This window comes from Nycticebus coucang, chromosome 16 (genome assembly GCF_027406575.1).
Source record: "Nycticebus coucang isolate mNycCou1 chromosome 16, mNycCou1.pri, whole genome shotgun sequence".
Taxonomy (NCBI): domain Eukaryota; kingdom Metazoa; phylum Chordata; class Mammalia; order Primates; family Lorisidae; genus Nycticebus; species Nycticebus coucang.
In genome coordinates this window covers 35191887-35219674 of record NC_069795.1, presented here as the reverse complement: position 1 = coordinate 35219674, position 27788 = coordinate 35191887, and the positions used below count along the sequence as shown (strand labels likewise).

The following is a 27788-nucleotide window of genomic DNA, read 5'->3' as shown; positions in this document are numbered from 1 at the left end:
TTTCTAATTTATTTCCTTTTGCACTTTCTCAAAGGTATAAGCAGTTTTGCCAGATTTTGAGGAACATTGGAGAGAACGAAGGTGGTATTGATAAGTTTTCCAGAGGTTATGAATCATTTGGCGTCCACAGATGTGCTGATGGTGGTTTATACTGCAAAGAATGGGCCCCTGGAGCAGAAGGCGTTTTTCTTACTGGAGACTTTAGTAAGTATTCAAATACATTGAAGTCAGTAATTATATTTGGTTTATCCATTTAAAACATGGATTTCTTATATTTCATGTATTTAACTATATGAAGATTAATGCTTACAAATACTTATCAGGCTTTTCAGGTAAAGCCATAGAATTTATTGAGTTTTTACCTTCCAGAGGTCCAGCTGTTTCTGCTACAATATAACATATGTACTTCTGAAACAATTTATATTCTATAAAATCACATACCAGAAATAACAGGGCTGTGAGAAAAACAGTATTAGGAAGACTACTTCAGGGCTGGGTGCTGTGGCTCACACCTGTAATCCTAGCACTCTGGGAGGCCAAGGCAGGTGGATTACTCGGAGGTCACCGGTTTGAGACCAGCCTGAGCAAGAGTGAGAACCCCATTTCTAAAAATAGCCAGTTGTTAGGGTGGGTGCCTGTACTCCCAGCTACTTGGGAAGCTGATGCAGGAGGATCAGTTGAGTCCAGGATTCTGAGGTTTCTGTGACTCATGATGCCACGGCATTCTAGCAAGGGTGACAAAGTGATACTCTGTCTCAAAAAAAAAAAAAGGAAAAAAAGAAAGACTACTTCAAGTTTACCCAAGTTTTAAGCAACCTTTGACAAAACCAATCTGGGTAAAAATACTGGCATAGTTGAATTTCCACCAGCATTTGTAACTGGCTAGAAGGCTTTGTTGTTTTTGGATCCTTTACACCTTATCTCCTTTTTGGCGTCTTCAATAAAAACAGATGTCTAATTCGGAGAGTAAAATTCATCACTCAATTCTTCCTTTTTCCCTCTCTTGCTTTATAACACAATGGGAAACAATTTTCTCAATATTGTCATCTGCACGGTTAACGAACTTTCTGGACACTCTGTATATTATCAGAGGCACCTCTGTGCAGTGGAAAAAAATACAAGTCACTTTTGTAATTCAGAATTTTTAGTAACAATATTAAAAAGTGAAGGAATGGTTTAATGAATGTAATAATAACAAATTTTATTTACTCAATATAAAAATTATTTTAACATGTAATTAATATAAAATTCATTAGTGAGATATTTTCATTTGATTATAGTAAGTTTTCATTCAGATGGTAAATTTTCATTGGAAATATAGTCATCCCTCAGTATTTATGGGGGATTGGTTATAGGACCTCCTGCAAATACCAAAATCCTAGGACACTCATTTCTCTTATATAAAATGGTGTAGTATTTGCATATAACTTATGTATATATTCCTATATATTTTAAATTATCTCTAGATTACTAATAACAACTAATATAATGTAAATGCTATGTAATAGTTGCTATATTTTATTATGTAGAGAATAATGACAAGGAAAAATGTCTGTATGCGTTTAGTACAGATACAATCATTCATTTTTTTTTCTAAATATTTTACATCCATATTGTTTGAATTCATGGATATTGAACCCATGGTTTTTGAGGGCTGACTGTACTTGATCTACATTTATTTTTATTTTATTTAAAAAAATTTCTTTTTTGAGACTAAGTCTCACTACGTTGCCCTCGATAGAGTGCTTGTGGTATCACAGCTCAAAGCAACTTCAATTAAGCAATTGAAGCAATTAAGCAATTCTCTTGCCTTAGCCTCCTGAGTGGCTGGGACTACAGGCACCTGCCACAATGCCCAGCCATTTTTTGTTGCAGTTGTCATTGTTGTTTTAGCTGGCCTGTGCCAGGTTCAAACCTGCCACCCTCGGTGTATGTGCCTGGCGCTGGAATCACTGTGCTATAGGCACTGAGCCTTGATCTACATTTGGATTTAGTAAAATTTTCAGTTATATATACCCAGGTTTTTTCAAACATATCCTACATGTTCCAGCTCCATCCTTGCAAGCATGAAAGAGGTAAAGTCTTCATTTTTCTTTAAGGCTGCAGATAATATTCCATGGTATACATGTACCACAATTTGCTAGTCCATTTGCTAGTCCATTCATGGTATACATGTACCACAATTTGCTAGTCCATTCAAAGTGTCGATGGGCACTTGGGGTTCTTCCATGACTTAGCAATTATGAATTGGGTTGCAATAAACATTCTGGTACAGATGTCTTTGTTATACTGTGATTTTTTTGTCTTCTGGGTATAAACCTAGTAAAGGAATTATATGATCGAATGGCAGGTCTATTTTTAGATCTCTAAGTATTCTCCAAACATCGTTCCAAAAGGAACGTATTAGTGTGCATTCCTACCAGCAGTGTAGAAGTGTGCCTTTTTCTGCACATCCACGCCAACATCTCTGGTTTGGGGATTTTGTTATGTGGGCTACTCTTACTGGGGTTAGGTGATATCTCAAAGTAGTTTTGATCTGCATTTCTCTTGATGATTAAGGATGATGAGCTTTTTTTCATGTGTCTGTAGATCGTGCATCTGTCTTCTTTGGAGAAGTTTCTCTTCAAGTCCTTTGCCCACCCTGAGATGGGATCACTTGTTATTTTCTTGCTAATACGTTTGAGTTCTCTGTGGATTCTGGATATTAGACCTTTATCGGAGGTATAACCTGCAAATATTTTCTCCCATTCTGAGGGCTGTCTGCTTGCTTTACTTATTATGTTCTTGGCTGTGCAGAAGCTTTTTAGTTTGATCAGGATCCGGTAATGTATTTTTGATACTGCTTCAATTGCCTGGGGAGTCCTCCTCACAAAATATTCACCCAGGCCGATTCCTTAAAGAGTTTTCCCTGCACTTTCTTCAGGTATTTTTATAGTTTCATGTCTTAAGTTTAAATCTGTATCCAGTGAGAGTCTATCTTAGTTAATGGTGAAAGATGTGGGTCCAGTTTCAATCTTCTACAGGTTGCCAGCCATTTCACCCAGCACAATTTGTTAAATAGGGAATCTTTTCCCCACTGAATGTTTTTAATTGGCTTGTCAAAGATCAAATAACGGTAAGTAGCTGGATCCATCTCTTGGTTCTCTATTCTGTTCCAGTTATCTACTTCTCTGTTTTTGTGCCAGTACCATGCTGTTTTGATCACTATCGATTTATAGTACAGTCTCAGGTCTGGTAGCGTGATTCCTCCTGCTTTGTTTTTATTGCTGAGTAATGTTTTGGCTCTTCTAGGTTTTTTCTGATTCCATATAAAATGAAGTATTATTTTTTCAAGATCTTTAAAATATGACAATGGAGCTTTGGTAGGAATTGCATTAAAATTATATATTACTTTGGGTAGTATAGAAATTTTAATGATGTTGATTTTTCCCAGCCATGAGCATGGTATATTTTTCCATTTGTTAACATCTTCAGCTATTTCTTTTCTTAAAGTTTCACAGTTCTCTTTATAGAGATCTTTCACGTCCTTTGTTAGATAAACTCCCAAATATTTCATCTTCTTTGGCACTACTGTGAAAGGGATAGAGTCCTTGACTGTTTTTTTGGCTTGGTTATTGTTGGTATATATAAAGGCTACAGATTTATGTGTGTTGATTTTGTAGCCTGAGACATTGCTCTATTCCTTGATCACTTCTAAAAGTTTTGTAGTGAATCCCTAGTGTTTTCCAGATATACGATCATGTCATCTGCAAAGAGTGAAAGTTTGATCTCTTCTGACCCTATGTGGATACCCTTGATCACCTTTTCTTCCCTAATTGCAATGGCTAAAACTTCCATTACAATGTTCCCATGGAGACAATGGGAAACCTTGCCTGGTTCCTGATATAAGTGGAAATGATTTCAATTTAACTCCATTCAATACGATATTGGCTGTGGGTTTGCTATAGATGACCTCTGTTAGTTTAAAAAATTTTCTGTACCAATTTTCTTAAGTGTTCTGATCATGAAGGGATGCTGGATATCATGAAAAGCTTTTTCTGCATCAGTTGAGAGAATCATATGGTCTTTAGTTTTTAGTTTGTTTTTGTGCTGAATTATGTTTATAGATTTACATACATTGAACTAATCTTGAGAGCCTGGGATAAATCTCACTTGGTCATGTTGTATAATTTTTTTGATGTGTTGTTGGATTCTGTTTGTTAGGATCTTATTGAGTATTTTAGCATCAATATTCATTGGTGATATTGGTCTATACTTTTCTTTTCTTGTTTGGTCTTTCCCTGGTTTAGGGATCAAGGTGATGTTTGCTTCGTAGAATGTGTTGGGTAGTATTCCTTCTTCTTCTATATTTTGGAAGAGGTTTAGTAATATAGGCACTCATTCTTCTTTAAATGTTTGGGAGATATCTGATGTAAAGCCATCTGGTCCTGGGCTTTTCTTTTTAGGGACATTTTGTATAGTTGATGCTATTTCAGAACTTGATATAGGCCTGTTCAACATTTCCACTTCATTCTGGCTAAGTCTTGGTAGGTGGTGTACTTCCAAGTATTGGTCGATTTCTTTCAGCTTTTCATATTTCTGAGAGTAAAGTTTCTTGTAATATTCGTTAAGGATTTTTTGAATTTCTGAGGGGTCAGTTGTTATTTCATCTTTACCATTTCTCATTGATGAGATTAGAGATTTTACTCTTTTTTTCCTGGTTAGGTTGTCCAAAGGTTTCTCTATTTTATTGACCTTTTCAAACACCAAGTTTTGGATTTATTGATCTGTTGTATAGTTCTTTTGTTTTCAATTTCATTTAATTCTGCTCTGATTTTGGTTATTTCTTTTCTTCTGCTGCGTTTGGGGTTGAAGTGTTCTTCTTTCTCCAGTTGCTTGAGATGTTCCATTAAGTTACTTCCTCTCTTTCCGTTTTCTTGAGGAAGGCTTGCAGTGCTATAAATTTCCCTCTTAAGACTGCCTTTGCAGTATCCCAGAGGTTCTGGTAGTTCGTGTCTTGATTGTTGTTTTGTTCCAAAAATATGGTGATTTCCTTCTTAATCTCGTCTATAACCCATGTATCCTTCAGCATAAGGTTGTTTAGCTTCCATGTTTTTGTATGGGTATGCAGGTTCCTGTTGTTATTGAGTTCAACTTTTATTCCATGATGGTCTGAGAAGAAGCAAGGAATAATTTCTATTTTTTTAAATTTGCTGAGGTTAGATTTGTAGCCTAGGATGTGGTCAATTTTGGAGTTATGTTCGGTGGACTGATGAGAAGAATGTGTATTCAGTTTTGTTGGGATGAAGTGTTCTGTAGATGTCTGTTAAGTCCAGATGTCGAATAGTTAAGTTTAAATCTAAGATTTCTTTGCTTATCTTCTTTCTGGAGGATCTATCCAGCACTGCTAAAGGGGTGTTAAAATCTCTAACTACTAGGGCGGTGCCTGTGGCTCAGTGAGTAGGGCGCCGGCCCCATATGCCGAGGGTGGCGGGTTCAAACCCAGCCCCGGCCAAACCGCAACAAAAAAAAAAATAGCCGGGCGTTGTGGTGGGCGCCTGTAGTCCCAGCTACTCGGGAGGCTGAGGCAAGAGAATCGTGTAAGCCCAGGAGTTGGGGGTTGCTGTGAGCCGTGTGACACCACGGCACTCTACCCAAGGGCGGTACAGTGAGACTCTGTCTCTACAAAAAAACAAACAAACAAACAAAAAAAAATCTCTACTATGGAACTGGAGTAAAAGAAGTTGCTCGTGTCTGTTACAGTTTCTTTTATAAATTGAGGTGCATTCTGGTTGGGTGCATAAATATTAATCATTGAAATCTCATCATATTGAGTATTACCTTTAACAAATATGAAGTGTCCATCCTTTTCCTTCCTTATTTTGGTTGGTTTAAAGCCTATTGCATCTGCGAATAGGATTGCAACGTCTGCTTTTTTCTGCTTTCCATTTGCGTGGAGTGTAGATGACCATCCCTTCACCTTGAGGCTATATTTTTCTTTTAATGTAAGATGAGATTCTTGTATGCAGCAGATATCTGGCTTGAGTTTTTGTATGCAGTCAGCCTACCTGTGCCTCTTTAGAGGACAATTTAAACCATTCACATTAATTGAGAATATTGATAAGCCTTTTGAGAGTCCGGTGGACATTTTTTGTGACTGTGGAAGTTGAAATTTGATCAAAAATTTTTGGGTGGGTTTACTTTTGTGGTGGAGGATTATGCTGGTATTTATGGAGGATATGTCTGAGAATATCCTGGAGAGCTGGTTTAGCTGTGGGAAATTTCTTCAACATGTGAATATCATTAAAGTATTTAATTGCTCCATCATAAATGAAAGTAAGTTTAGTTGGGTACAGGATCCTGGGTTGAAAGTTATTTTGTTTTAGGAGATTAAAAGTCGATGACCATCCTCTTCTAACTTGAAAGGTTTCAGCAGAGAGATCTGCAGTTATTCTAATATTCTTCCCCTTGTAGGTAATGGTTTTCTTTCGTCTGGCTGCTTTCAGAATTTTCTCCTTCATATTAACTTTAGTGAAATTGATTATGATGTGTCTTGGGGATGTCTTATTTGGATAGAGTCTTGTCTTATTCTGAAACTGTCAGCTATGTGAAATTCAGAATTTCTGTGCATGTCTGGAAAGTTATCTTTCTTAATCTCATGGAGAAGAGACTCTGTGCCTTGTGAAGGAAGGCACTTTGTCACTTTTGGGGATCCCTATAAGACAAATATTGGTTTTCTTAGAATTATTCCAGAGTTCTCTGAGAGAGTGATCTGTTTTGCCCTTCATTTCTCTTCCTCTCTGAGAGTTTGGGAGCGTTTGAAATCTTTGTCTTCAATGTCAGAAATTCTTTCTTCTGCTTGCTCCATTCTGTTACTGAGGGAGTCTACTATGTTTCTCAGATCTTTGAGGGCTGCAACTTCTTGTCTCAATGTGTCAAAATCTTTGGTTGTTTGGTCTTTGAATTTGTTGAATTCTTGAGACATCTTTTGGGTTACTGCTTGGAATTCTAATTCGATCTTATTTGTTATCCAGATTCTGAATTCGATTTCTGACATCTCAGCTATTTGTTTGTGTATGGATCTTGTGCTGTGACTGCCCCATTGTTTCTTGGGGGAGTTGATCTACTCTGATTATTCATATTGCTAGAGTTTTTCCTTTGATTTCATCTCATGATTGTTTTTCACTGTTGCCTCTGGCCGTCCTCAGAATTGGGGCCGTTTCTCTCTGAGATTAGACCCTGTGAGGATCACTCTGTTGTTGGTGGATCTTTGTAGGGTGTGTAGCTCTTCTGGGGCTGCCCCAGCCAGGGAGTTCTGGTTGTGGGAGTAGCTCTGGAGTGTGACACCCCCGGATCTAGCAACAGGGCGGGGGTGGTGCACATGGTTCTGGGAGTGTCTGCCACCCAGTAACTTTGGCACAGAGGGCCCAACACTCTGGCGGTCTCTGGCCAGGAGAAGGGCTCTGGAGGGCACTCAGCTACCACAGTCCTTGTCCAGACCAGGGAGGCAGGGATGTTAGAGGAGGGAGGATGCGGGGTTGCAGGGATCCCGGAGTTTCTGGTCAGGGCCTGGAGAGGCCCCTGGGAGGGTAGCGGGTTCGTCGCAGCTCTTACAGAGGTCCAGGAGGGTGTCGATCACAGGTCCCAGGGCAGCACTTCCAGAGGTCTGGGAGGGTCCTGGTGCAGCCCTTACCGGGGTCCCGGAGGGTGCTGATCATGGTCTGGCGCAGCTCTTCCAGAGGTGAGAGGCTGCTGATCGCTCGTTCTGGAGCAGCTCTTCCAGAGGTCCAGGAGGGTGCTGACCCATTCTCATGAAACCCAAATTTTGAGCAAATAATACATTTAAAAAGAAGGTTTCTATAGGAAAAAAATGTATATGTGAATATTAAGATTACTATGACTCTGGAGAACATGAAATTTTCATGATGATTACCACCTAGTTGAAAATATACCTGAACTAACCATACTTTCTTTAAAAAACATGTTAGGGATTCTGTATTTTATTTTATCCTTATTTACATATAATTTACATAAAATTCATTTTTCCTCTAAGAATATTTGAGCAAGAAAAAAGTTACATGTTGAGCTTTTTCTCAGGATCAAATGGGTTAGAAAATTTTGTCATATGTCTTATGATGTCTAAATTTGTACTAAACTGAAGGAAGAGAAAACTCATGTTAATTAGCTCAAACATTACAATAGATATTTTCATTTGAAAATACAAACGATGATTAATTAAAATGTTGTTCTAGTTGGTTTTGCTGGTTATATTAAAATGTTCTTAAAAGTATTTAAGTCTATTCTTATGACCTCATATTTATCAAGTGATGAACTGAAAGAGCAATAAACTTAAAACATTATATAGCTTGGTCTCTGCTGGTAGCAGGTAAAAAGAATGATTCTATAGAATTAATCTTTAACCTTAATACCAATCTTTTTAAAGAATTCTACCCCTTTTTGTCATTAATATAATAGTAAGTTTAACATAGGAATGTGTACATGTACTTGAAATATCACCTAATGAAACAATTGATTCCCTATTTATTGGTAGGGATTTAAAAAGTAACATAATTTTACTTATGTTTTTATCATAGAAATGTTTATATAATTTAATAATTTTGAATTTTTTTTAATTTTATAATTTAAAGCATTGCTTTTATACTCACCCCATCTCCCAACCTCTAACAATCTCGTTAGGTAGGGAAGAGGCTAAACCGGTGGCAAGGCAGGTAAAGGAAGTGGATGAGGGAAGAGAGTGGGAATAAATCAAAATGCAAAAAAGAAACCACAATATCAGATGCTTGTGGTTAGAGGCTTCCTGGGTTGGAGTATGCTGACCTGGGGCCCATTACCATATAATTAGCATTAGAGTTTTGACCCCCAGTGGGATTTTCATGAAGGGTTCTGGAAGACACACATGTAGAAAGGAAACTGTTATATAATCCCAACCTGTTATGCAGCTTGTCATATAATCTGTTATATAACTCCAACCTGTCAATCACCCAAAAGTGGGAAATGGCAAGCAATCCCATCTAGGATAAAGGAGGGACAAAAACTGTGTCTTCTCTATTCATGGAAAGTGACCCTTCTTCCCTCTTACACATACTTCTGCTTTGCAATAAATGCTACATGTGTAGTATGTGAACATGTGAAATTGCTTTGTAGTTGTGGTCATTCTGTCATTGGCTTGACTCAGTACCAGTATTTACGCCTGACACTGAAACGGAGGACCAAGGAACATTGAGACAGGCCCTAACAAGATTAAAAAATAGACCTTAAAAGACCAGCAACAAAAATCTTATTTCTGCTAATAGATAAATTGACTATTACTTATATTTACTTGAAAAAAATTTTTTCTTAATTTTATGTAAGTAATTAGCCATTGTTTGTGATATCTTTTTAGAAGAAATAAAAATTAAAGAATATGTAGACTTTAATTATGTATTTTGGAAAAACATATTTGTAATCAAAATACTTTAGCATATTGTCATGTTTTTCCCTTTTTCTAATCAGTTTGAAATTGACTATGCTGAGTATGTGTTTTCCTCAAGGCTTACTCATAATATTACTGGTAGTTTTATTGTTCTAGTGTGTTTGTATAGATGTATTTGCCCTCAGATCTGAGAATATTTTAAGTACCAGTGCTTAGAATAATCAAATATAAATGAAATAGTGTGTAAAAATAAAAAGGTTTGGGATTTAGAGTTTGAAAACACAGTTGCACTCTCTAAACAACTGCTTTTCATTTGGCTTATTGGGGAGAAAGTTGGTAACACTTATCATAGCTGCCTAACTTAGTTGCTCTGGGTAATATAGATTGTAAGCATGAGAAATTTTATATCTTTATTCAGTGCTACAGAAATATTAATTAGGAAGATTGAAAATGTGCTCACATTTGCAAAAGTCTTTTTTTTAATTAAAAAAATTGCCAGTTATTTCAAAAGGCAGTTGAAAGTAAGATAGTCTGTGTTTTGCTGAAATTGAGGCAGATCTGGTTTTTGTCATCTACATGTTCAAAGTACTTAGAAACTGAAAGTTGACCTTCCATTTGATCATGCAATTCCATTACTAGGTATCCACCCAGAAGAACAAAAATCATTTCATAACAAAGACATTTGCACTGGAATGTTTATTGCAGCCCAATTCATAATTGCCAAGTTGTTGAAGCAGCCCAAATGCCCATCAACCCATGAATGGATCAACAGATTGTGGTATATGTATACCATGGAGTACTATTCAGCCATAAAAATCTCTTTTGTGTCTTTTATGTTTACCTGGGTGGAGTTAGAACATATTCCTCTTAGTAAAGTATCTCAAGAATGGAAAAAAAAGTATCCAATGTATTCAATACGATTGTGAAAACAATATATAAACACTTATAGTCTTATAGGAATGATAAAGCACAAATATAGTCTAACAAGGAGTAGGGGAGAGTAGCAGAGGGGAGGGGAAGGGAGAAGGTGATTGGTGGGAGGAGTGAGAACATTTGGTGGGATCTCACTTAATGTGCACAATGCAATGTAAGTGAACAAATAATGAATAGGATTTGTAAAGAAGGTTAAGATATTTTGTTTTGAAAGCGGGTTGTGGATCTGCAGCCACCTGGTACTAAGGCATACAACTTGAATATAAAATCCTCAAAGGAACAGATGATGTTGCATTAACCTGAGAATTTTAAATTTACAAATGGAAATAAAGAAAAATCACAGCTGGTAGTAAAAAAAAAAATGTGCACAATGCAAGTGTGTATTTCAAAATAACTAATAGTAAATTATAAATGTCTTACCACAAAAAATAAATGAGATGATGGTTATGTTAATCAGTGTGATTTAAGCATTCCACATTGTATATCAAATCAACATACTGATCCCTATACATGTATGCAGTTGTTATTTAATTAAAAATTAAATTGAAAAAAAAGAGTGCTTAGAAAACACCTTCATTTTAAATATAGTACATACATTTTTTTTATTTGAGAGAAAATAAAACAATCATTTCTTTTTCTTTCAGTATTTTTAAACAATTAGTTTTTTAAGCAGCTAGCAGCTGCTGCAGCAACCCAGGAGGATAGTGTATACATCATGACATTCATCAGGATTGAAATCTTACCACCCAGAAAGGATTTCTGGGAAAACCAGAGCTACTTTACAAATTTCTAAAACTTTGAATCATCTGCAATGCAGCAATGACTCATTCTTTAGGAAATTAAATGAAATTTAAAATATACTCGGAGTTTTGATTCTAAATCGTATTTTTGCAGATTGCTAAATAATTGAAGAGAACTAGCTGCTTTCCAGTATCTAGATAATAATAAGAGAGAAAGGCAGTACACTACATATGTCAATATAAAATAATTGGGTTCCTATTCGCTATAACAGAAAACATTTCATTTAAAATTACTAAGTCTGGGAGCTAGGCACTTTTCAAATAACATAATGTCTATCATTGATAGGCTGAAAAAAAGGAAAAAAAAAAAAAACCTTGACTTTGGTGCCTATGGAAAAAGGAAATACTGATATTTTTGCAGAGTAGGGAAGATGCCAAGGAGAATATTACCTGTTTTCTAGACCAAGATTGTCTGAAATTTTTTTTCCAGTTATACAATTGCTTAGAAATGTACAGGGTTACCAAAGACTTTATATTTCTTAAGCTCACATGTTCTGAAACAGTGCTACTCAGTGTGAACCAGTGAGATTCTGTGCACAGTAAGCAGTTTGCAATGATCTTGTTAGAAATTGGGAGCAAACATTTAGAAACTTTGATAGCAATTTGACAGGATAATTTTATTTCTGTTGAATGTACTAATGATAATACAAAAACTAGGGCTTGCATTTTGAACTCTTTTTTCTTTTGATTTTCAAATAATTCATTTTATAATTTTATATAAATATTGTTTCTATAATAGAGTTGAAGTTTTAATAAAAGGCAATTGGTCCATTATCGCAGATAGTTTGAGAAGGACTGATCTGAAAATTAGTGATCTATTATTTATTGGTTTAAAAGTTCTTTATGCTTTGAAGGTATAGTTCTATATCCAGCATTCTTTGCCTTCTCTTCTTCCAACTAATTCATGGCGGCTGTATTAGTCAGCTTTCACTGTAGTGTGGCATGTTACAAACAACTCCAACATTTCAATGGCTTCTTTCTTGCTCATGTTGGCTGCAATTGTCAGCTGTGACCCTGCCCCAACTGTCAAATTCTTCCCCAAATCTAGAATAATGGAACAGCTCCAAGGTGAGACATCCTGATCTCCTGAGAGAAAGAAAGAATAATGGAGGGAACCTGTTGATGGCTGTAAAAGTTTCAGATTAGACGTTTTAAATGTGATCTATGCTTCTCTTTCATTCACCAGATAAAAATATGGCCAAACCTAATGTCAGTGGTAAGCAGAATCCTCTTTTATGGAGGCTTGTGAAAAATTGGGCATCATAATACATGACTGCAGTGGCAAATAGCTTTATAATGTAAAATGTAAACTTTCTAGATGTTTTGATTTTGTAAATTTAGTCTTTGTGGGAACAGAGTTGTTTAGGCAGGGTAGTTCTCTAGAATTAGATTATTGAGAAGGTTTCAAATTTCTACTGGCTTGTGTATTCCAGCAGAGTTTCAAGGAGTCTTTTGTCAGGGGATATTGTCAATGCCTTGTGGGTCCTCTGAGAAGGCATTTTCGTTATGTTGCGTCCCTTCAGTTTGATTTATTGGAAATTCTGATGTTTCTAGAAAGCAAGTTTCTGGAAGACTCTTGGTATTGTTTTTTTTATTAAGTCATAAACCCATAGATCATGTGTACATTGATGCCTTTATGGGGTACAATGTGCTGATTTTATATACAATTAGGAATGCTTACATCAAACTAATATAGCCTCCACCTCATTTACTTAATTATTGTGTTAAGACATTTTTACTCTATACTTAATAGCTTTAACATGTACCTTTGCAATATGAACCTTAGGAAGGGTCCCACCATTTACCCTCCTTTGGCAGGGAGGTGGCAAACTATATGGCAGAAGTAGACGACTTTGGGCTACTAACCAATCTGGTAGTGATACTGAGAAATGGCCTCTTTGGTGTATGTGAAGCTAAAGTAAGTAATGAGGAAAGAGATGCTTTGTAAAAAGTTTTCACTACTTCCTCCAGCTTTCCAACCTGATGTTGGTTCTTCCAATACTTTCAATGGAATCGAAGTACAGTAGAGGTTTACTAAACCAATCTCCATCTACTAGACATACTGAATTTGCTTCTGCCTAACAGGTTTCATTTTAAATGATACTAACTGGTTCCCACAGGATACTGAACACTGGTAGTAGTAAAGGATGGTCTACGACAGGCATATAGTTCTTATTTTTCTAGTTAAACGTATGCATGTAGAGAGCCAGTTCCACCTCCCGCCACCCCAGCTTGTGAATGCTAATTTTTCTCATTGTCTTTCTGTAACATACATTAATTGATGAACTAGGACCATGATGGAAAATAAACTTCTTGAGTACTGAGAAAATGTCAGGGGGTTATGTTGAAAAAAATATTTTGAATTCAGGAAGAACAAGTGAACAGAAAAGTAAAAATAGAAACCTAACCAAATTTTGCATGCAGATTATTTTACATGTACCTTTTAGCTTTCATTCATTTAGTCCAAAGGGAACTGAGAATTATAAATATTACATTGGAGCTGTATGTTCATACATGCTACAAAATCCTTATCAAAGAATTTAAACTCAAAGACATAGCTGTAGTCTTACGTTAGGAGATGGGTGAATGTGTGTTTTTATATATGTTTTTAAGTTGAACCAAAATGTTTAACATTTGTATGTATATATTTTTATCATTACGTGTTTTAACCAGTATTTTCGATGTATATTTCAACTTCTGGCCCCAATTATGCTAGATCAGAAAGCTTTGTTATAATTCCTAATGGGATTATTTTAGTAAAACATCTTTACCTTCTGGGATTTTAGGAGATGGTTGTTTGAGACCTTCCTGCTAGAATGTTGATTTTGAACTGTGACACAAGTGGTAATTTCTAGCTTATTGCTTTTATATAAATGTCCTTTTAAAATTTATGCTGTGTTGATAATATAACGCTATTTGTAAGGTTTGAGTTTTGATATTTTACTTGTCATTAATGTCTGTAAAATTATTTTGTTTATGGCTGTTCTTTAATGTCTTTTGAAAGTTTGATAATTTCATCCATTAAATTGACTTTATTAAGCTCACCATCTACTTACACAAAGGAGGCACCCTATCAATATTGTTCTCTTATCAAGTTAGATGTTTTCTTACAGGAGAGATGTTTTATTTTGTGACAGTCACATCTAGCCCCAAGTGTGACTGATTACAACATATATCAACATTTTCTGTATCTTGAGCACAATGAAACTATTCATTGTAAGTTCAAATTGCATTATTCTAAGGAGCTGTCACTTATGATAGACGTTAAGGCAACTTCAATTTAATTTGTTGATATTTTCTTTCATATGCCACAGATAGCCTATCTGAAGATCATTTTGCATTGTGGAGAGGCTCATAGAAAAGTGGCAAATCTGTCAAAGATGTACAGCATTGTTTGTTCTGCTCATCCTGGCAGTTGTTTCAAGCAGGTCAATTGGAATCCACTGATTAGTTTTGAAGCTTTGTCTGGTTTCTTGTCCAGCTTTGAATCTGTAGCTCTCTCCTCTTCTCAAACACTTTCCCTCTTTTCTCTATGACTGGCATGTGTTCTTTATAATTTCAATCCCTGCCCAGCTCTTTTCTTATTAGAAAAATGTAGAGGTGCTTTTAAGCTTGACTAGATCTTGAGGGAAAAAAAAAAAGAAAACTTTAGCTTCTTTGTAACTTGGCAGTTTTTCATGTGAAACTATGAAAGTATTCGTTTGAATTTTCACTGCCAGAGACCCACCTCTCATTATGGATTCTTGAAAAAAAAAATGACTTAGCCATCTTACTTGCTTATAAATTAGTGGCAGAATTACTTCAAATGTGTTATTTAAAGATTAAGAAGCTGAAAATAATGCCAAATTTTCTCAGCAGGAATGAATGACCTTCAATATTGATGCCATTGTCTCCTGACAACCACACAGAGACGTGAGGTTTTGATCCAAATCTTGAAGGCCTAATATAGTCTCAGTTCTTGTATTCATTTTCTTTTTTTCTTTTTCATTTTTATGTTTTAAAAGTTGAGATATATTTGTATAATACAAAATTCACCATTTTAAACGAACTGTACACTTTAGCGGCTCTTTGTATACTTACTGTGTTGTACACCCATTACCATTGTCTATTTCCAGACTGTTTTCATCATCCCCAGAAGAAAGCCCATACCTGTTAGCAGTGAGTCTCAATTCTCCCTTCCCTCTAACCAGTGTCAACCGCAAATCCGTCCCTGTGGATTTCCCTGTTCTGGACATTTTATACAAATGGAAACATACAACATGTGAGCTTTTGTGTTTGGCTTTTTTCATTTAACATCATGTTTTCAGGGTTCATCCATTTTGTAGCAGGTAACAGGACTTTATTCCTTTTTTGGATGAAAAGTATTTCACTGTGCAGATGTACTGCAGTTTGTATATTTATTCCTCAGTACAAAGACCTTTGGGTTGTTTCTACTTTTTGCCTATTATGAATAATTTTACTTGGATGATTTGTGTACATGTTTTTATGTGAAGATATGTTTTTGATTCCCTTGGATTTTTTTGGTAATTGATATTCTTCTTTTTTTTTTTTTTTTTGTAGAGACAGAGTCTCACTTTTATGGCCCTCAGTAGAGTGCCGTGGCATCACACAGCTCACAGCAACATCTAACTCCTGGGCTTAAGCGATTCTCTTGCCTCAGCCTCCCAAGTAGCTGGGACTACAGGCGCCTGCCACAACGCCCAGCTATTTTTTGGTTGCAGTTCAGCTAGGGCCGGGTTTGAACCCGCCACCCTCGGTATATGGGGCCGGCGCCTTACTGACTGAGCCACAGGCGCCGCCCGGTAATTGATATTCTTAACTCCCTCAGATATTTTATTGTGCTGGTCATTTCTTTGCCCCAAGGTCATTTCACTCTCCCGTCTCTGCTTTGCTCTGCACATTTCCCAGGCTCCTGTGGCCTTTGCTTCTGTGGACTTGGTTTAGTGGTGGCTCTGGTGGGAACCTGGAGGATGGGAGCAGGGCGGAAGCCAGGAGGGTCTCCCCTACTCCCTCGCCCACTCTTGCCATCTAAAGTGAGGCCGTATCTCTTGCAGCAGCTCTGTCTTAACAGCTCTTGTTGCTTTTCGTCTGTGAGTAAGTGGGCTACGTGGCACACAGCCGTGAGAGGAGGGGAAGTTTTAATTAGACCAAACATGACAGGGGACACCTAGGTTTCAAATAATTTATATCAGGCCTTAAAACGGGCACCAAGGCAATAATTATATTTAACATATTTGTGACAGCCTCTAGGTTCCTGAGCATGTCTCAGTAACTCAGAGATCTCAAGGTGATTTCAACCAGGGGTTAATGCAAAGGAACAAGCATCGAAGCCAGGTTTCACTGTAGCATGTTTAAGGTAATACAAATCACCAGACACCAGAGCCATTTCTGATTTTATTTTCAACTAAATGACCCCTATTTTTAAAAAAATAGCTAATCTGTATGCAGCTGTACGTACCTTCCCTTTCAAAGAGGAAGAGAATGTTTTGGTGCACCAGTTCCTCCTCTCTCGTCTCTCTTCTTTCTCCCCCACTTTTTCTTCTTCCTTCTCTTCCTCCCGTTCACTTCTTTTTCTTTTCTTTTTTTTTTGGCCAGGGCTGGGTTTGAACTCGCCACTTCTGGCATATGGGGCCGGCGCCCTACTCCTCTGAGCCACAGGCGCCTCCCATCTCACGTTTACTTTCTTTCTTTCCCTCTTCCCTCCTTCTTTCCCTTCCTTTCCTCTTTCCTTCCTTTTGCTTAGATATGTCTTTGATCTTCTCAATCCTTGGTAAGCCTGGTAACTAATATTAAAAAGTAAAAGAGGAAGACATGATTGCAAGAGGGACTTTACCTAACAATTGCAATCAGTGTAACCTGGCTTATTGTACCCTCAATGAATCCCCAACCTTAAAAAAAAAAGAGGGTCTGTGTTCTTAGGGAAAAGAACATAGTATTTAATTTCTTAATTCACATAAAGCAAGCAATTAAATTTGTGGTAATTTATAAAAGGTTTCTAAAATATCATAAAATAATTTTTACATGATTATTAATACATCTAAACTCTTGACAAGTACTATTAAAGTTTTTCTTTTTTTCCTGGAGTTAATAGAATATAATCTTAAAATAAGATACTTTATTAAAGCTGTAATAACCCCCAAATAATGTTATTAGCAGCTCATTCTGTACATGCATTGCTGTATGTGGGTATATGGCAATGTGCTTTGCAAATTAGGTTCTTTTAAAAGATCTGTTAGGAGTTTTTGATGTTTGAACAGCATGTCCGAGGTCTATAATTTAAATTTAATAGCCTCTCCTTCAACTCTCCCTCCCTTTCATTCTTTACGTGGCAATATTCATTAAATATTTTCTATGTGCCAGAGACTGTGCTAAATAAGTCCTGGAAATTCAGACATGCAAAAGAAAGACTATACCTTTCTCATCTGGTAGGGGAAATAGATGATTTCATCCTAACTAGCAGGCATTGTTTCATCTCCTATATCAGTAAAGTTAAAATGAAATTTTTATGTTATTTTAAATATTTGTCGTCATTGGCAGATGACCTTTTAGGCAAAAATTAAATTATTAAAAATGAAATTTTGTAAAGATATTTTAGGAAGTAATTATGTGAAGATAATTTCTTAAGTGCTTCTTCAAGCAAAAGATCTCAGAATATAATTTAATGATGATTTTGAACAATATATTCTTTCAAGATACTGTTTTTTGAGGGTTTATTTTTGCTTGATTATTTATTCTGGTGATATTGTATGTGTTTATTTCTAAACCAAAAGTGTTGAACTAAAACTTTCAAGGTATATTTCTGGAGAATCCATAATTGATTTAAATGATACATGAGACTTTTTTTTGTCAAACTGAACTGAGCTAGAAAAAAAAAGTCTCTTAGAATAGCTTCAGTTAGGTTTTAATGAAACTGGGCAGAAAGGAGACTAAAGTGAATTTCCTTTTTAGTCTTTTAAATGAAAAAGTGCATCATTTGTCCTATATATCTCATTCATCATCAGTCATAGCAAAGCATTCATTCCCACGAGAGAGATAATGGAGTCAGAGAGCAGAGCGGAATGGAAGATTGTCATTCAATGCAGATGAGCTCTGGTCATATTCTTATCAGGAAAAATTGGGTTGCAAAACCTGAAGATTTGGAATTAAGTTGCCATAGATATATTTAATTAAAAGTAGATTGCCTTTACCTTTCTTTAAGTTAGAAATAGTTTTAAAACCTTAAATTAAATTTATAGTTAGTTTGTATTTAACTTGTATTCAGGACTTGCCTTTAATAGAGATTCTTTATGAAGTTTAGCCCCCAAAAGGTACATTTTAATTGAATTATTACATCGAACATATAAAGTTTCTGAAAGAATTTTATAACCTCACATATCGGTTTATTTTTAAAATATGGTTTACTTTTTTCCTTTTGGAGAAAGTAATTAAACTTAGCAAACCAAACTAAAAAACTAAGAACAAGAAGGGGGGTTGTCTCCTCAATTTCTCTAAAACATCATGAATAAAATTATTCATTATAGTATTTTAATGAATAATTTTAAGAACCTGATGTGTTCTTATTCATAATATTGTTCAATGGATATTACTCTTATTAAAGTAGATGAAGAATGAAAAAAGTCATTAAAGTGGAAAAGCAAAATGTAAATGAGACTACATATTGTGCACATCCGATGACCTGATTACAAACTTGGCTATTACAGAATCAGTTTTTGGTCAATTTGGGAAAATTAGAATGTTCTGAACTTATTCTGTGACCTTTCTAACTGTGCATTCTTGACCAGAGGCATTTAAATAAAAAAAACTATGGCAAATACAGAAGGATGTGTAGTGAACTACCATTTCTCACCAAACCTGCCTCCAGCCCTGGTTTCAGCATGTCGGGTTCCTTGTTCAGAGCAGATAACTGAGATTTGGGCTGTGTGAGTCATGCCAGTTTTCCCACCTCAGAAAAGCCAGAGGAGTAGCGATGGGTGATAAGCCTGACACCTATTGCTGCTCTATCTGTGATCAGGCCCTTGACTCCTTGTCAATCCTTTTCTCTAAAGATTATAAGTCAGAAGTGGGGTTTTGTCTTTTGCTGGCTTACTTTCTCCTAAGACCACTAATATGAGTAGTAATAGTTTAGATACTTTATCCAACTTCAGAATGAAAACTTCATTATTATTTTTTTAATGGGTAGGACATGCTGACTGGTACAAAAGTATCTCAGGTTAATTGTACATATTAAATCAAAATAAACTCTGTCAAAAGCTAAGTCTATTCACTATAATTTTCATTTCATTTTTCAGGAAAAATCTTCTGTAGAAAGTGGTCCATATTTGTTCTCTTTTTTTTTTCCTCACCACAGGGTGAGGAATCACAAACTGAAATCTTCTGTAAATACACCATCATTACCCAGAAGGAAATTGCTGCATTTTAGAGTTGTTATTCTTTTCTCAATGAAGATGGAGATTCATTCACTCTCAGAGGCTTAGTAAGAAAGCATGTCATGTTAGGCATACAGAAATTTGGAATTCATTATTGTTGCAAGCAGATGGATTATCCTCATATGAACTTTGTTTTGTTTTAAACCTTCATCATCAGTGTGTGGGAAGAACTTTCCATATACAATGCCCTAGAGGAAGTGAGAGCAATTTTGAAATTTTGTATGCCAGAGCTTTTAGCATAGTTCCTAATATGTGCTGTATTCACAGTAAATGTCTCTTCAATGATTCATTATTGCTTTTGACTGGCAAAAGCAAAATTTAAATGGATATTGTGAAAGTTATCATCTATCTTGTTAAAGCATTCCCTTTCTGGATTACCTTTGGAGGGTATTGACCTTCATTGGTAATGTTGTCTCAAAAGCATGCTAAAGATTTTCCATGAATAAGTGGATTGGTAAAGCCCACTTTTAAGTTTCTTCAGGATAAAATATTTCTTCGTAATAGGATTTGGGTTTCTTCTTTCACCAATTATTTGTATTCATTATTTTTTACTAGACAGTAGAATAGTGTTAGTAGACAGGTGAACCATGAAAGTGCACATGTAGAGGCGTAAGATGATGAGGAAGTGGTGAAGGCCTACAAAAAGAAACAGCATTAGGGAAAGAAGCACATGTCCCATCATGAAGCAGAAAGAGGAGGGGTTTTTTCAAGGAAGAGATTGATATCTGTAAAATGTAGTTCACACTTACGATGCAATAAGTGCTTGATGTAGATTGTTTCACCAAATCTTTTTGATAGCGCAGTGAGGAAGGTGATATTATTGTCCTCATTTTCTAGGTGAGCAAATTGAGTCTTAGAGTATGGAACTCATACTTGACCAGTGGCAGAGTCAAAATGACCTTCAAGGAATTTTCGCTCTGCTCTGTAAGCACTGAGGTGTGGAAGCTTTGAGGACCACGAGCTCTGAGGAAAGTGAGTTCCAGTGGCAGATTCTCTGCAGTTCTAAATCTTCCCTTTACAGAGAAGTATTCGTTAATAGTGGATTGTTTTCAGTATTTTCCAGACATGGAAATTCAAATTCGAGAAGGTATATAACATTTCTAAAGTCACAAATCTATCTAGTAAATAGCAGTTGAAAGTTTTAACTACAGGTATTCTATACACATTTATTCTATTAAGGCCCTGTTTACCAAGGACATCCCTATTTTGTATTTTTGTGTGATATGTAACTCCTAAGATGTACATCGCAAGTTCAAGCCTATGTCTCTAGAAGCTCATTTATACTTCCAGGCTAATTTTATATCTTATGCAATAAGACATCAGTGTTGATGTGTGTATAATAGACCTATACATAATAAAATATTTCATAATTCTTTAACTTTGAGTTGTGAGACAATAAAATTTGAGGAAGTGGTCTTACTTGAAAGAAGACTCATATACGTATTTACTTTCCTTTCTTAATCTGTAGTCTCTGAAGAATCCAAATTTATTTCATTAAGACATTTGTTTTTAACCTTGGCTGCCATTTTTCAAATTTATATTTACTTGGCCTTATCTACTGCACACAGTTTCACTGGATTGTTTGTATTGCAAGAATTTGTCCTTTTAAGGTGATTTGAAACTAATCTTTAAGGAAGCATCAACAAATTTATTTGCTTATTGAGTAATATCACCTGATGATGAACCGAATAATATGGGCAGATCATAGGTAGGAATCACGTTGCAGCATATAACGTTCAGTGTCATCTCATTTATTTAGAAACATACATAAGCATACCCAATATGTAAAACTTTGTGTTGCTGTAAAGGAAAATCAATATAGAGAAGCATGTGTATGAGTACACATGTGCAAATTGAAGTAAGTATTAAAGAAGGAACCACTTGGCTTTTGATCTTATCTCAGGGAAGAGAAGAGTTTTTTTGTAGGCGATTGAGTTGTGTTTATAGGACTAAATCACTCTTCCAGACAAAACTTGTAATGTGTAGCACAGGAAAAAATGTAGCGAGACAGTAAAAGAGAATCATACATAAGATAACAGGATAATAAAGAGAAAAATAGGAATCTAATAAGGAGAATAAAAATAAAATAAAATAAAATAGGAAGACTTTAAAGAGAATCATGAATGGCTTGCATGGTTAAGTTTTTTTTTTTGTTAACCAGGATTTATGGCATTTTAATTTACATTTCACAGTTATGCTCCTGTTGAGGACTGGTTTGCAAGTTTTCTTTCTGTTAGGGTAAATGCTATTGATAATACAATGGTTGATTAGCATAATGCCTAGTATATACTTTATGCTATGAACAACTCACTCCTGTAGCTTTAAACATGAATATTCCATGTAACTACAAAGTAATGAGTAGTGCTGGTAACTATTGAGTGCATACACCTTGATTACCTGTTGTGTGTCTGCTCCGGTATTGGAGCTGAGGGACATCTATCTTACTACTTTTTGGTTGCTATTCTGTATCTAGCTGCTTCTGTGTATTTGACGGATAGTGCTACAACTGAGATAGTTGGTTCATTTTACTGGGAACCTTAATAAGAGGAATTTAGAGAAAAGCTATGCACACACAGTGTTAGGACTGAGGGGATGTGTGCGTGACCATGGGTGGTGTTGAATGTCCTCGCTGGTGTCAGAAAAGTTAAGTCCACATAGTCCCAGGGGGATAGCAGTCACTATAGCTTGGAGATGTCACTTTACCTAGTAGAGATCAGGGCCAGACATAGAGAAGGCAAATAGTTCTCTGTCTCTAGAGTATTGGATTTATAACATTTTTATGATGGACATATGCCAAATGGACAAGAGGCTGGAAGAAACTTAGTCTGTTTAAAAGGTGGTAGGGTGGCCTGGTTGTCTGGTGATACGGTGCTGTGTGAAAGGATAAGGCAGAGCCCCACAGGCTGAGTTAGGCTGTTAAAAATGACAAGAACGTTTTAATGATTTTGTGTCAAATTTAAGAGTTTTTGAATCTAATCAGTAGTATAATTAAGAAAAACATGCCTGAGTGGTGCCTGTGGCTCAAGGAGTAGGGCGCTGGTCCCATATGCCGGAGGTGGTGGGTTCAAACCCAGCCCCGGCCAAAAAAAAAAAACCACAAAAAAAAAAAAGAAAAAGAAAAACATGACTATTCATTTTTTTTGACTTTAAATAAATGGCTATTAAGTTAGAAGCCAGAAAACATGATAATCAGAGGTGGTTTCAATGTTCCTTATTTTAGTGGAATTGCCTTAATGGCAGTTAGATTTATTCTTGATCATATGAAGCTTCCATATAACTTGCCAGTATTTTCCTGAAAGTGGGTCTCTGATTTCTGAAATGGGAGTGGGAAAAGATATGAAAATTGATGGCCTCAAGCTTTTTAAAATCCAAATTGAAACTTGTACTACAAAGAGAGAATTTTAACCTGAGAGTTTATGCCTATATCAGCATGACGTAGAGTAGCAATTGAAGTTTTCTTACACCCTACAGATTTAATAAGCACATTGGTTCATTTAAAAGTGATTCCATTTTCTTGGATTTTGGATTTCAGGGAAAAAAGGAACATAGCCTAATGAATTGTGTCCTATAGGTGTTATAAATGTAGAAATCACATACAGAGATCTGTTTTAGATGCTGCTAGTGGTCAGATATGGATAATTAGGCATTTTGTGAATCTTGAGATCAATAGCCTATTGAGCATTTTGAATGATCCCCTTTTTGAGTGGTGATATTTAGTATATTTAGTGTATATAGTTCATATATAATAATTGCATGTAGAATTTACATATACTATTAGTGATATGTACTACATATAGTCTTTTTAGAGTTTAGGAAATAGAGAAAATTAAGGTCTATCTTAAAATAAAAGTAAATATATTCATTCCACTCAATTTTTAATAATTATTATAATTTTTCTTTTAATGCTATGTCTATATAAGTTGGTTAGTGATTCATAGTAATTGGGAAGATTAAAAAAAAAGAAACTACTTAATTTTTTGTGCTTTTTAATAAGTTGTATTATTTGCTAAATATAGAGATAATTTTTATGATCTTAGTGTGTAATGGGGTTTTAATAAAAGAATGCTATTTATGTTCACTTGCAAAACTTAAAGGACTTTTTTCGGCTAATTCTGTTCTTCATTAAATTTTCAGTTGCCAAGTTAGCATAATATTGATTTGGCATAAAAAGTTGAAAATTCGTAAATACTTGGTGAGTGTTTATCATGTGGGCGGTTTTGTGCCATGCTTTGAAGTACAAAGTGAATAAACCTTGATTTCCTACCTTCAAAAAGCTCTTGGTCAAAGCAGGGAAAAAGAAATAAATATAGACACATGCCATGAGTGCCACTATAGATGTAGGTTTAGATGACTTCTGGGGAGTTCAGAGGGATGCTTATCACTCTACTTGGTGCACAACTCAGCTCCATGTGTAATAATAGTAAGTATTTTTTACCACTCGTTCGTCTTTGAATCTGCCTGAGTGGCACTGCTTTTTAGAGGTCATGATATGCTTAGGGAAGGTGATGGAGTAACAGTTAAGACTTTTTTGGTGGGGGATGAAGCTGATGTTGAGCAACAGGAAGCAAGGAGTTGGAAAACAGGATCAATCTCTATTATGTAAATCTGGAAACAGATTTCCTGATTCCAGATACTACAGACTGAATGAGACACGGAGACCTACAATATTTTGTGACTTGACTGCTCTTCTTGAAGCTGCTCCAGACCTTTGCTAACTTTTTGAACGTTTCATCTCTTTTGAGCTTCGAGTTTCTATCATGCTTACTCTGTAAATCAGTAATGTTGGGCACATCACATCATCTAATTTCTCTGCTTTGCACATCCTGTGGGTACCAGGAGGAAAAATCACACAGCTACAAACTGCTGCTTCTACAGGATCGTGGCTATCAACACTCCACAGAAATCAAGAGAGAGTCAGCTCTTTCTTACATTCTTCACAATCGCTATTTTAGTTTCACCACTCCCTTCAGAATCCCTTGCTTTATTACCTCCTTGTTCTCCGTTCACATAGCACTTGCCCTGACTTTTTAGAGAAAATAGAAGCCAGCAGAAAGGACAATTTTCAACTTCTAAATCATTTCCTAAAAGATCTCTTTGTCTATATTTATCCTGTCCAGGTGCTTTTGAATGTTAATAGAAGAAATTGATGTCATGAATCCCTGGACTTTGAATCTCATCCCCTTCTCCCGCTTCCTCAACATTTACTTCCTCTTTCTCCTGTCAGCCTCTCCCTCTGTTGCTTCCTTTATGTCTTCATGTAAACTTGCTGTAACTCTCCTTCTTTAAGTATATTGGAAAATGAAAAACAGTCCCTCTTTTAATTCTCTGTCAAATTTTTAGGATGCAATTGTAGGCCATTGGTTACCAAACCTGTATGTGCATAGCAAAAAATAGGAAGCTTTACAGAAGTACAGATCTACCCCTAGATCTAATTCAAGAATCTGGAGTGGTGTCTATTGTTTTTTTAACTTTCAAAAGTAGCCAAGTTGGGGCTCAGCACCCATAGCTCAGTGAGTGTGGTGCCAGCCACATACACCAATGCTGGCGGGTTCGAGCCCAGCCCAGGCCAGCTAAACAACAATGGTAACTGCACCCCCAAAATAGCCAAGCATTGTGGTGGGCACCTGTAGTCCTAGCTATTCGGGAGGCTGAGGCAAAAGAATCACTTAACCCTAAGAATTTGAGGTTGCCCTGAGCTGTGACACCATGATACTTTACCTAGGCAACATAATGAGATTCTGTCTCAAAAAAAAAAAATAAATAAAAATAAATAAATAAATAAAAAATAAGGTAGCCAGGTTGGGGAACTACTGTAGTAAATGAATATGAATAGATATGGGTGATGCTGACCCTGTAGTATGCGATAAAAGGTTATAAAATTGTGATTTAAAAAATATGTATGGATATACTTTTACTATATATTTTATATTATATAATCATATATGTATGTGCATATAAATACTTATGTACTAGAAAAATGAAAAGATTTTATACTAAGGCATTCATAATGTAGAGAGGCATGGGGTTTAATGTCTTGAAATAATTATCTTAATTTATTCTACACAGAACATACGTATCTTTTGTGATAAGAAACAAAAACAGTGGTACACAGTAGTACCCTCATGCACTTGAATTTTCCATTAAACTTGTCCTTCCCTCGATATTGATATCTTTTCTTACTTGATCTTTTTGCAGTAACAGATGCTATTGACTATTTCCAGTTTCTTAAAATTCTTTTCTCTATTACTTCTGTATTATCTATCCCGTTTAAGGAACCACCCAAGTGAGAAATTACTTCTCTCTGCTATCCCTAATAACCAAACATTCTCCTTATCAAATTTAACTCTGAAATAACTTTCAACCGTGCAGTCTTTTTTCATCCCCATTTCACTGTTGTAGTTTTAGAGAGTCTGCGAAGGGTGTCGCTGAAGCCCAAGGAGTGATGAGGAGGGCCAGTGCTACAGAAAACTTATATAAATTGAAGTTTGAAGAGGATAGTTGGGAATGGCAATTTGGAGGTCCCTGATGATCTTTGCAAGAGTATTTCAGAATCATTTTAGGGGTTAAATATATATGAGGAAGTAGAAACAGGAGTTAGGAAATTGGGCTACAATGGCAAGGTAACTAGAGGGTGATTTGATCAAAAGAGAGGTTTTCATCATTCTTACTGATTTTTTTCAGCAAATATACACCAATATATCATATTTTAATGCTGAGACTAAAGAGCCTGAAAAGAGGGCAGCGCCTGTGACTCAGTGAGCAGGGCACCGGCCCCATATACTGAGGGTGGTGGTCTCGAGCCCGGCCCTGGCCAAACTGCAATAAAGAGATAGCCAGGCATTGTGGTGGGCACCTGTAGTCCCAGCTACTCTGGAGGCTGAGGCAAGAGAATTGCCTATGTCCAAGCGCTGGAGGTTGCTGTGAGCTGTGATAATACGGCACGCTACTGAGGGCGACAAAGAAAGACTGTCTCTGAAAAAAAATAAATAAATAAAAGAGCCTGAAAAGAGAGAAACTTTGAAAACATTGAAACATTGGAAACCAATTGAAAGAAGGTGAAGGAATGGAATCAAGGAATTAGCTTTGAATGAGAGAAAAACCTCCTCTCCTTCATAAACTATAATGAAAGGTGTAAAGATGGCCACTCCAGTAAGTTGGCAGGGTTGAAAGCAGAAAGCAGAGAGGGTTCTTGTCTGATGGCTCCATTTTTCTATGAAATGGAAACCTGCCGTGTGCCCCAAGGAAGCGAGTACATAAACTTATCTCTCTGTGGAGATCTTGGAAACTACTTGGTAAAGGCAAGTTTAGTTTAATCTCGCACCCTCTCTCTTTCTCACTCTTTCTCTCTGTGTCTTGCTGTCACTCTCTTTTGCTTTTGTTGTCATCCACCCTAAGGCCATATGCCAAGGTTGAGGCCAGACATATTGTAAGCATAAACAAAACTTATTGACATTTAATGTTGAGCAGCCTGAATCACAGAATCACATGCTCCATCACTTACCTGTCCGTGAATGGTGAATTTTCCTAGTAGTGTGGTTGAAGGAGCCCTGTGGGTTTTTTTTTTTTTTGTTGTTGTTGTTGTTATTGTTGTTTTTAGTTTGTTTGTTTTCATTCTCGCTCTGTCACCTGGACTAAGTGCTGTGGCCTTAGCCCAGCTCACACCAACCCCAAACTCTTAGCCTTAAGTAGTCTTCCTGCTGTAGCTGGAACTACAGGTGTGTTCTACCTCCCAGCTATTTTTGGTAGAGACAGTGGCTCCCTTTGCTCAGGCTGGTTTTGACCTCCTCACCTCAGGTGATCCTCCCATCTCTGCCTCTCAGAGTACTAAGATTATTGGCAAAAGCCACTCCAATAGAGCCCCGTGTTTTCAACACCCTTTCTCTGGTGTTGCTGCCAAATTGTTTCTGCAGGCATAAGATCCCTGAAGAATAGCTATAATTGATAGTGCAATCCCAGCAATTTGGAAGGCCAAGGAGGGTGGATTGCTTGAGTTCAGGAGTTTGAGCCCAGCCTGAGCAAAAGTGACACCCTGTCTCTAAAAATAGCTGGGCATTGTGGTGGGTTCCTATAGTCCCAGCTACCCAAGAGGCTGAGGCAAGAGGATTGCTTGAGCCCAAGAGTTTGAGGTTGTTGTGGGCTATGATGCCATGGGACTCTACTGAGGGCAACTGAGTGAGACTCTGTCTCAAAAAAAAAAAAAATAGTGCAAACACCAAG

At 36.4% G+C, this 27788-nt stretch overlaps 1 protein-coding gene across 1 annotated transcript in view; it reads left to right on the top strand.

Moving 5' to 3' along the window:
• GBE1 (1,4-alpha-glucan branching enzyme 1) overlaps positions 1-27788 on the top strand; it is a 284024-nt gene that overhangs the window by 54829 nt on the left and 201407 nt on the right. The window contains exon 2 of the mRNA XM_053564216.1: positions 35-204. Coding sequence (XP_053420191.1) covers positions 35-204 — 170 coding nt within the window. The remainder of the gene's footprint in view (positions 1-34; positions 205-27788) is intronic.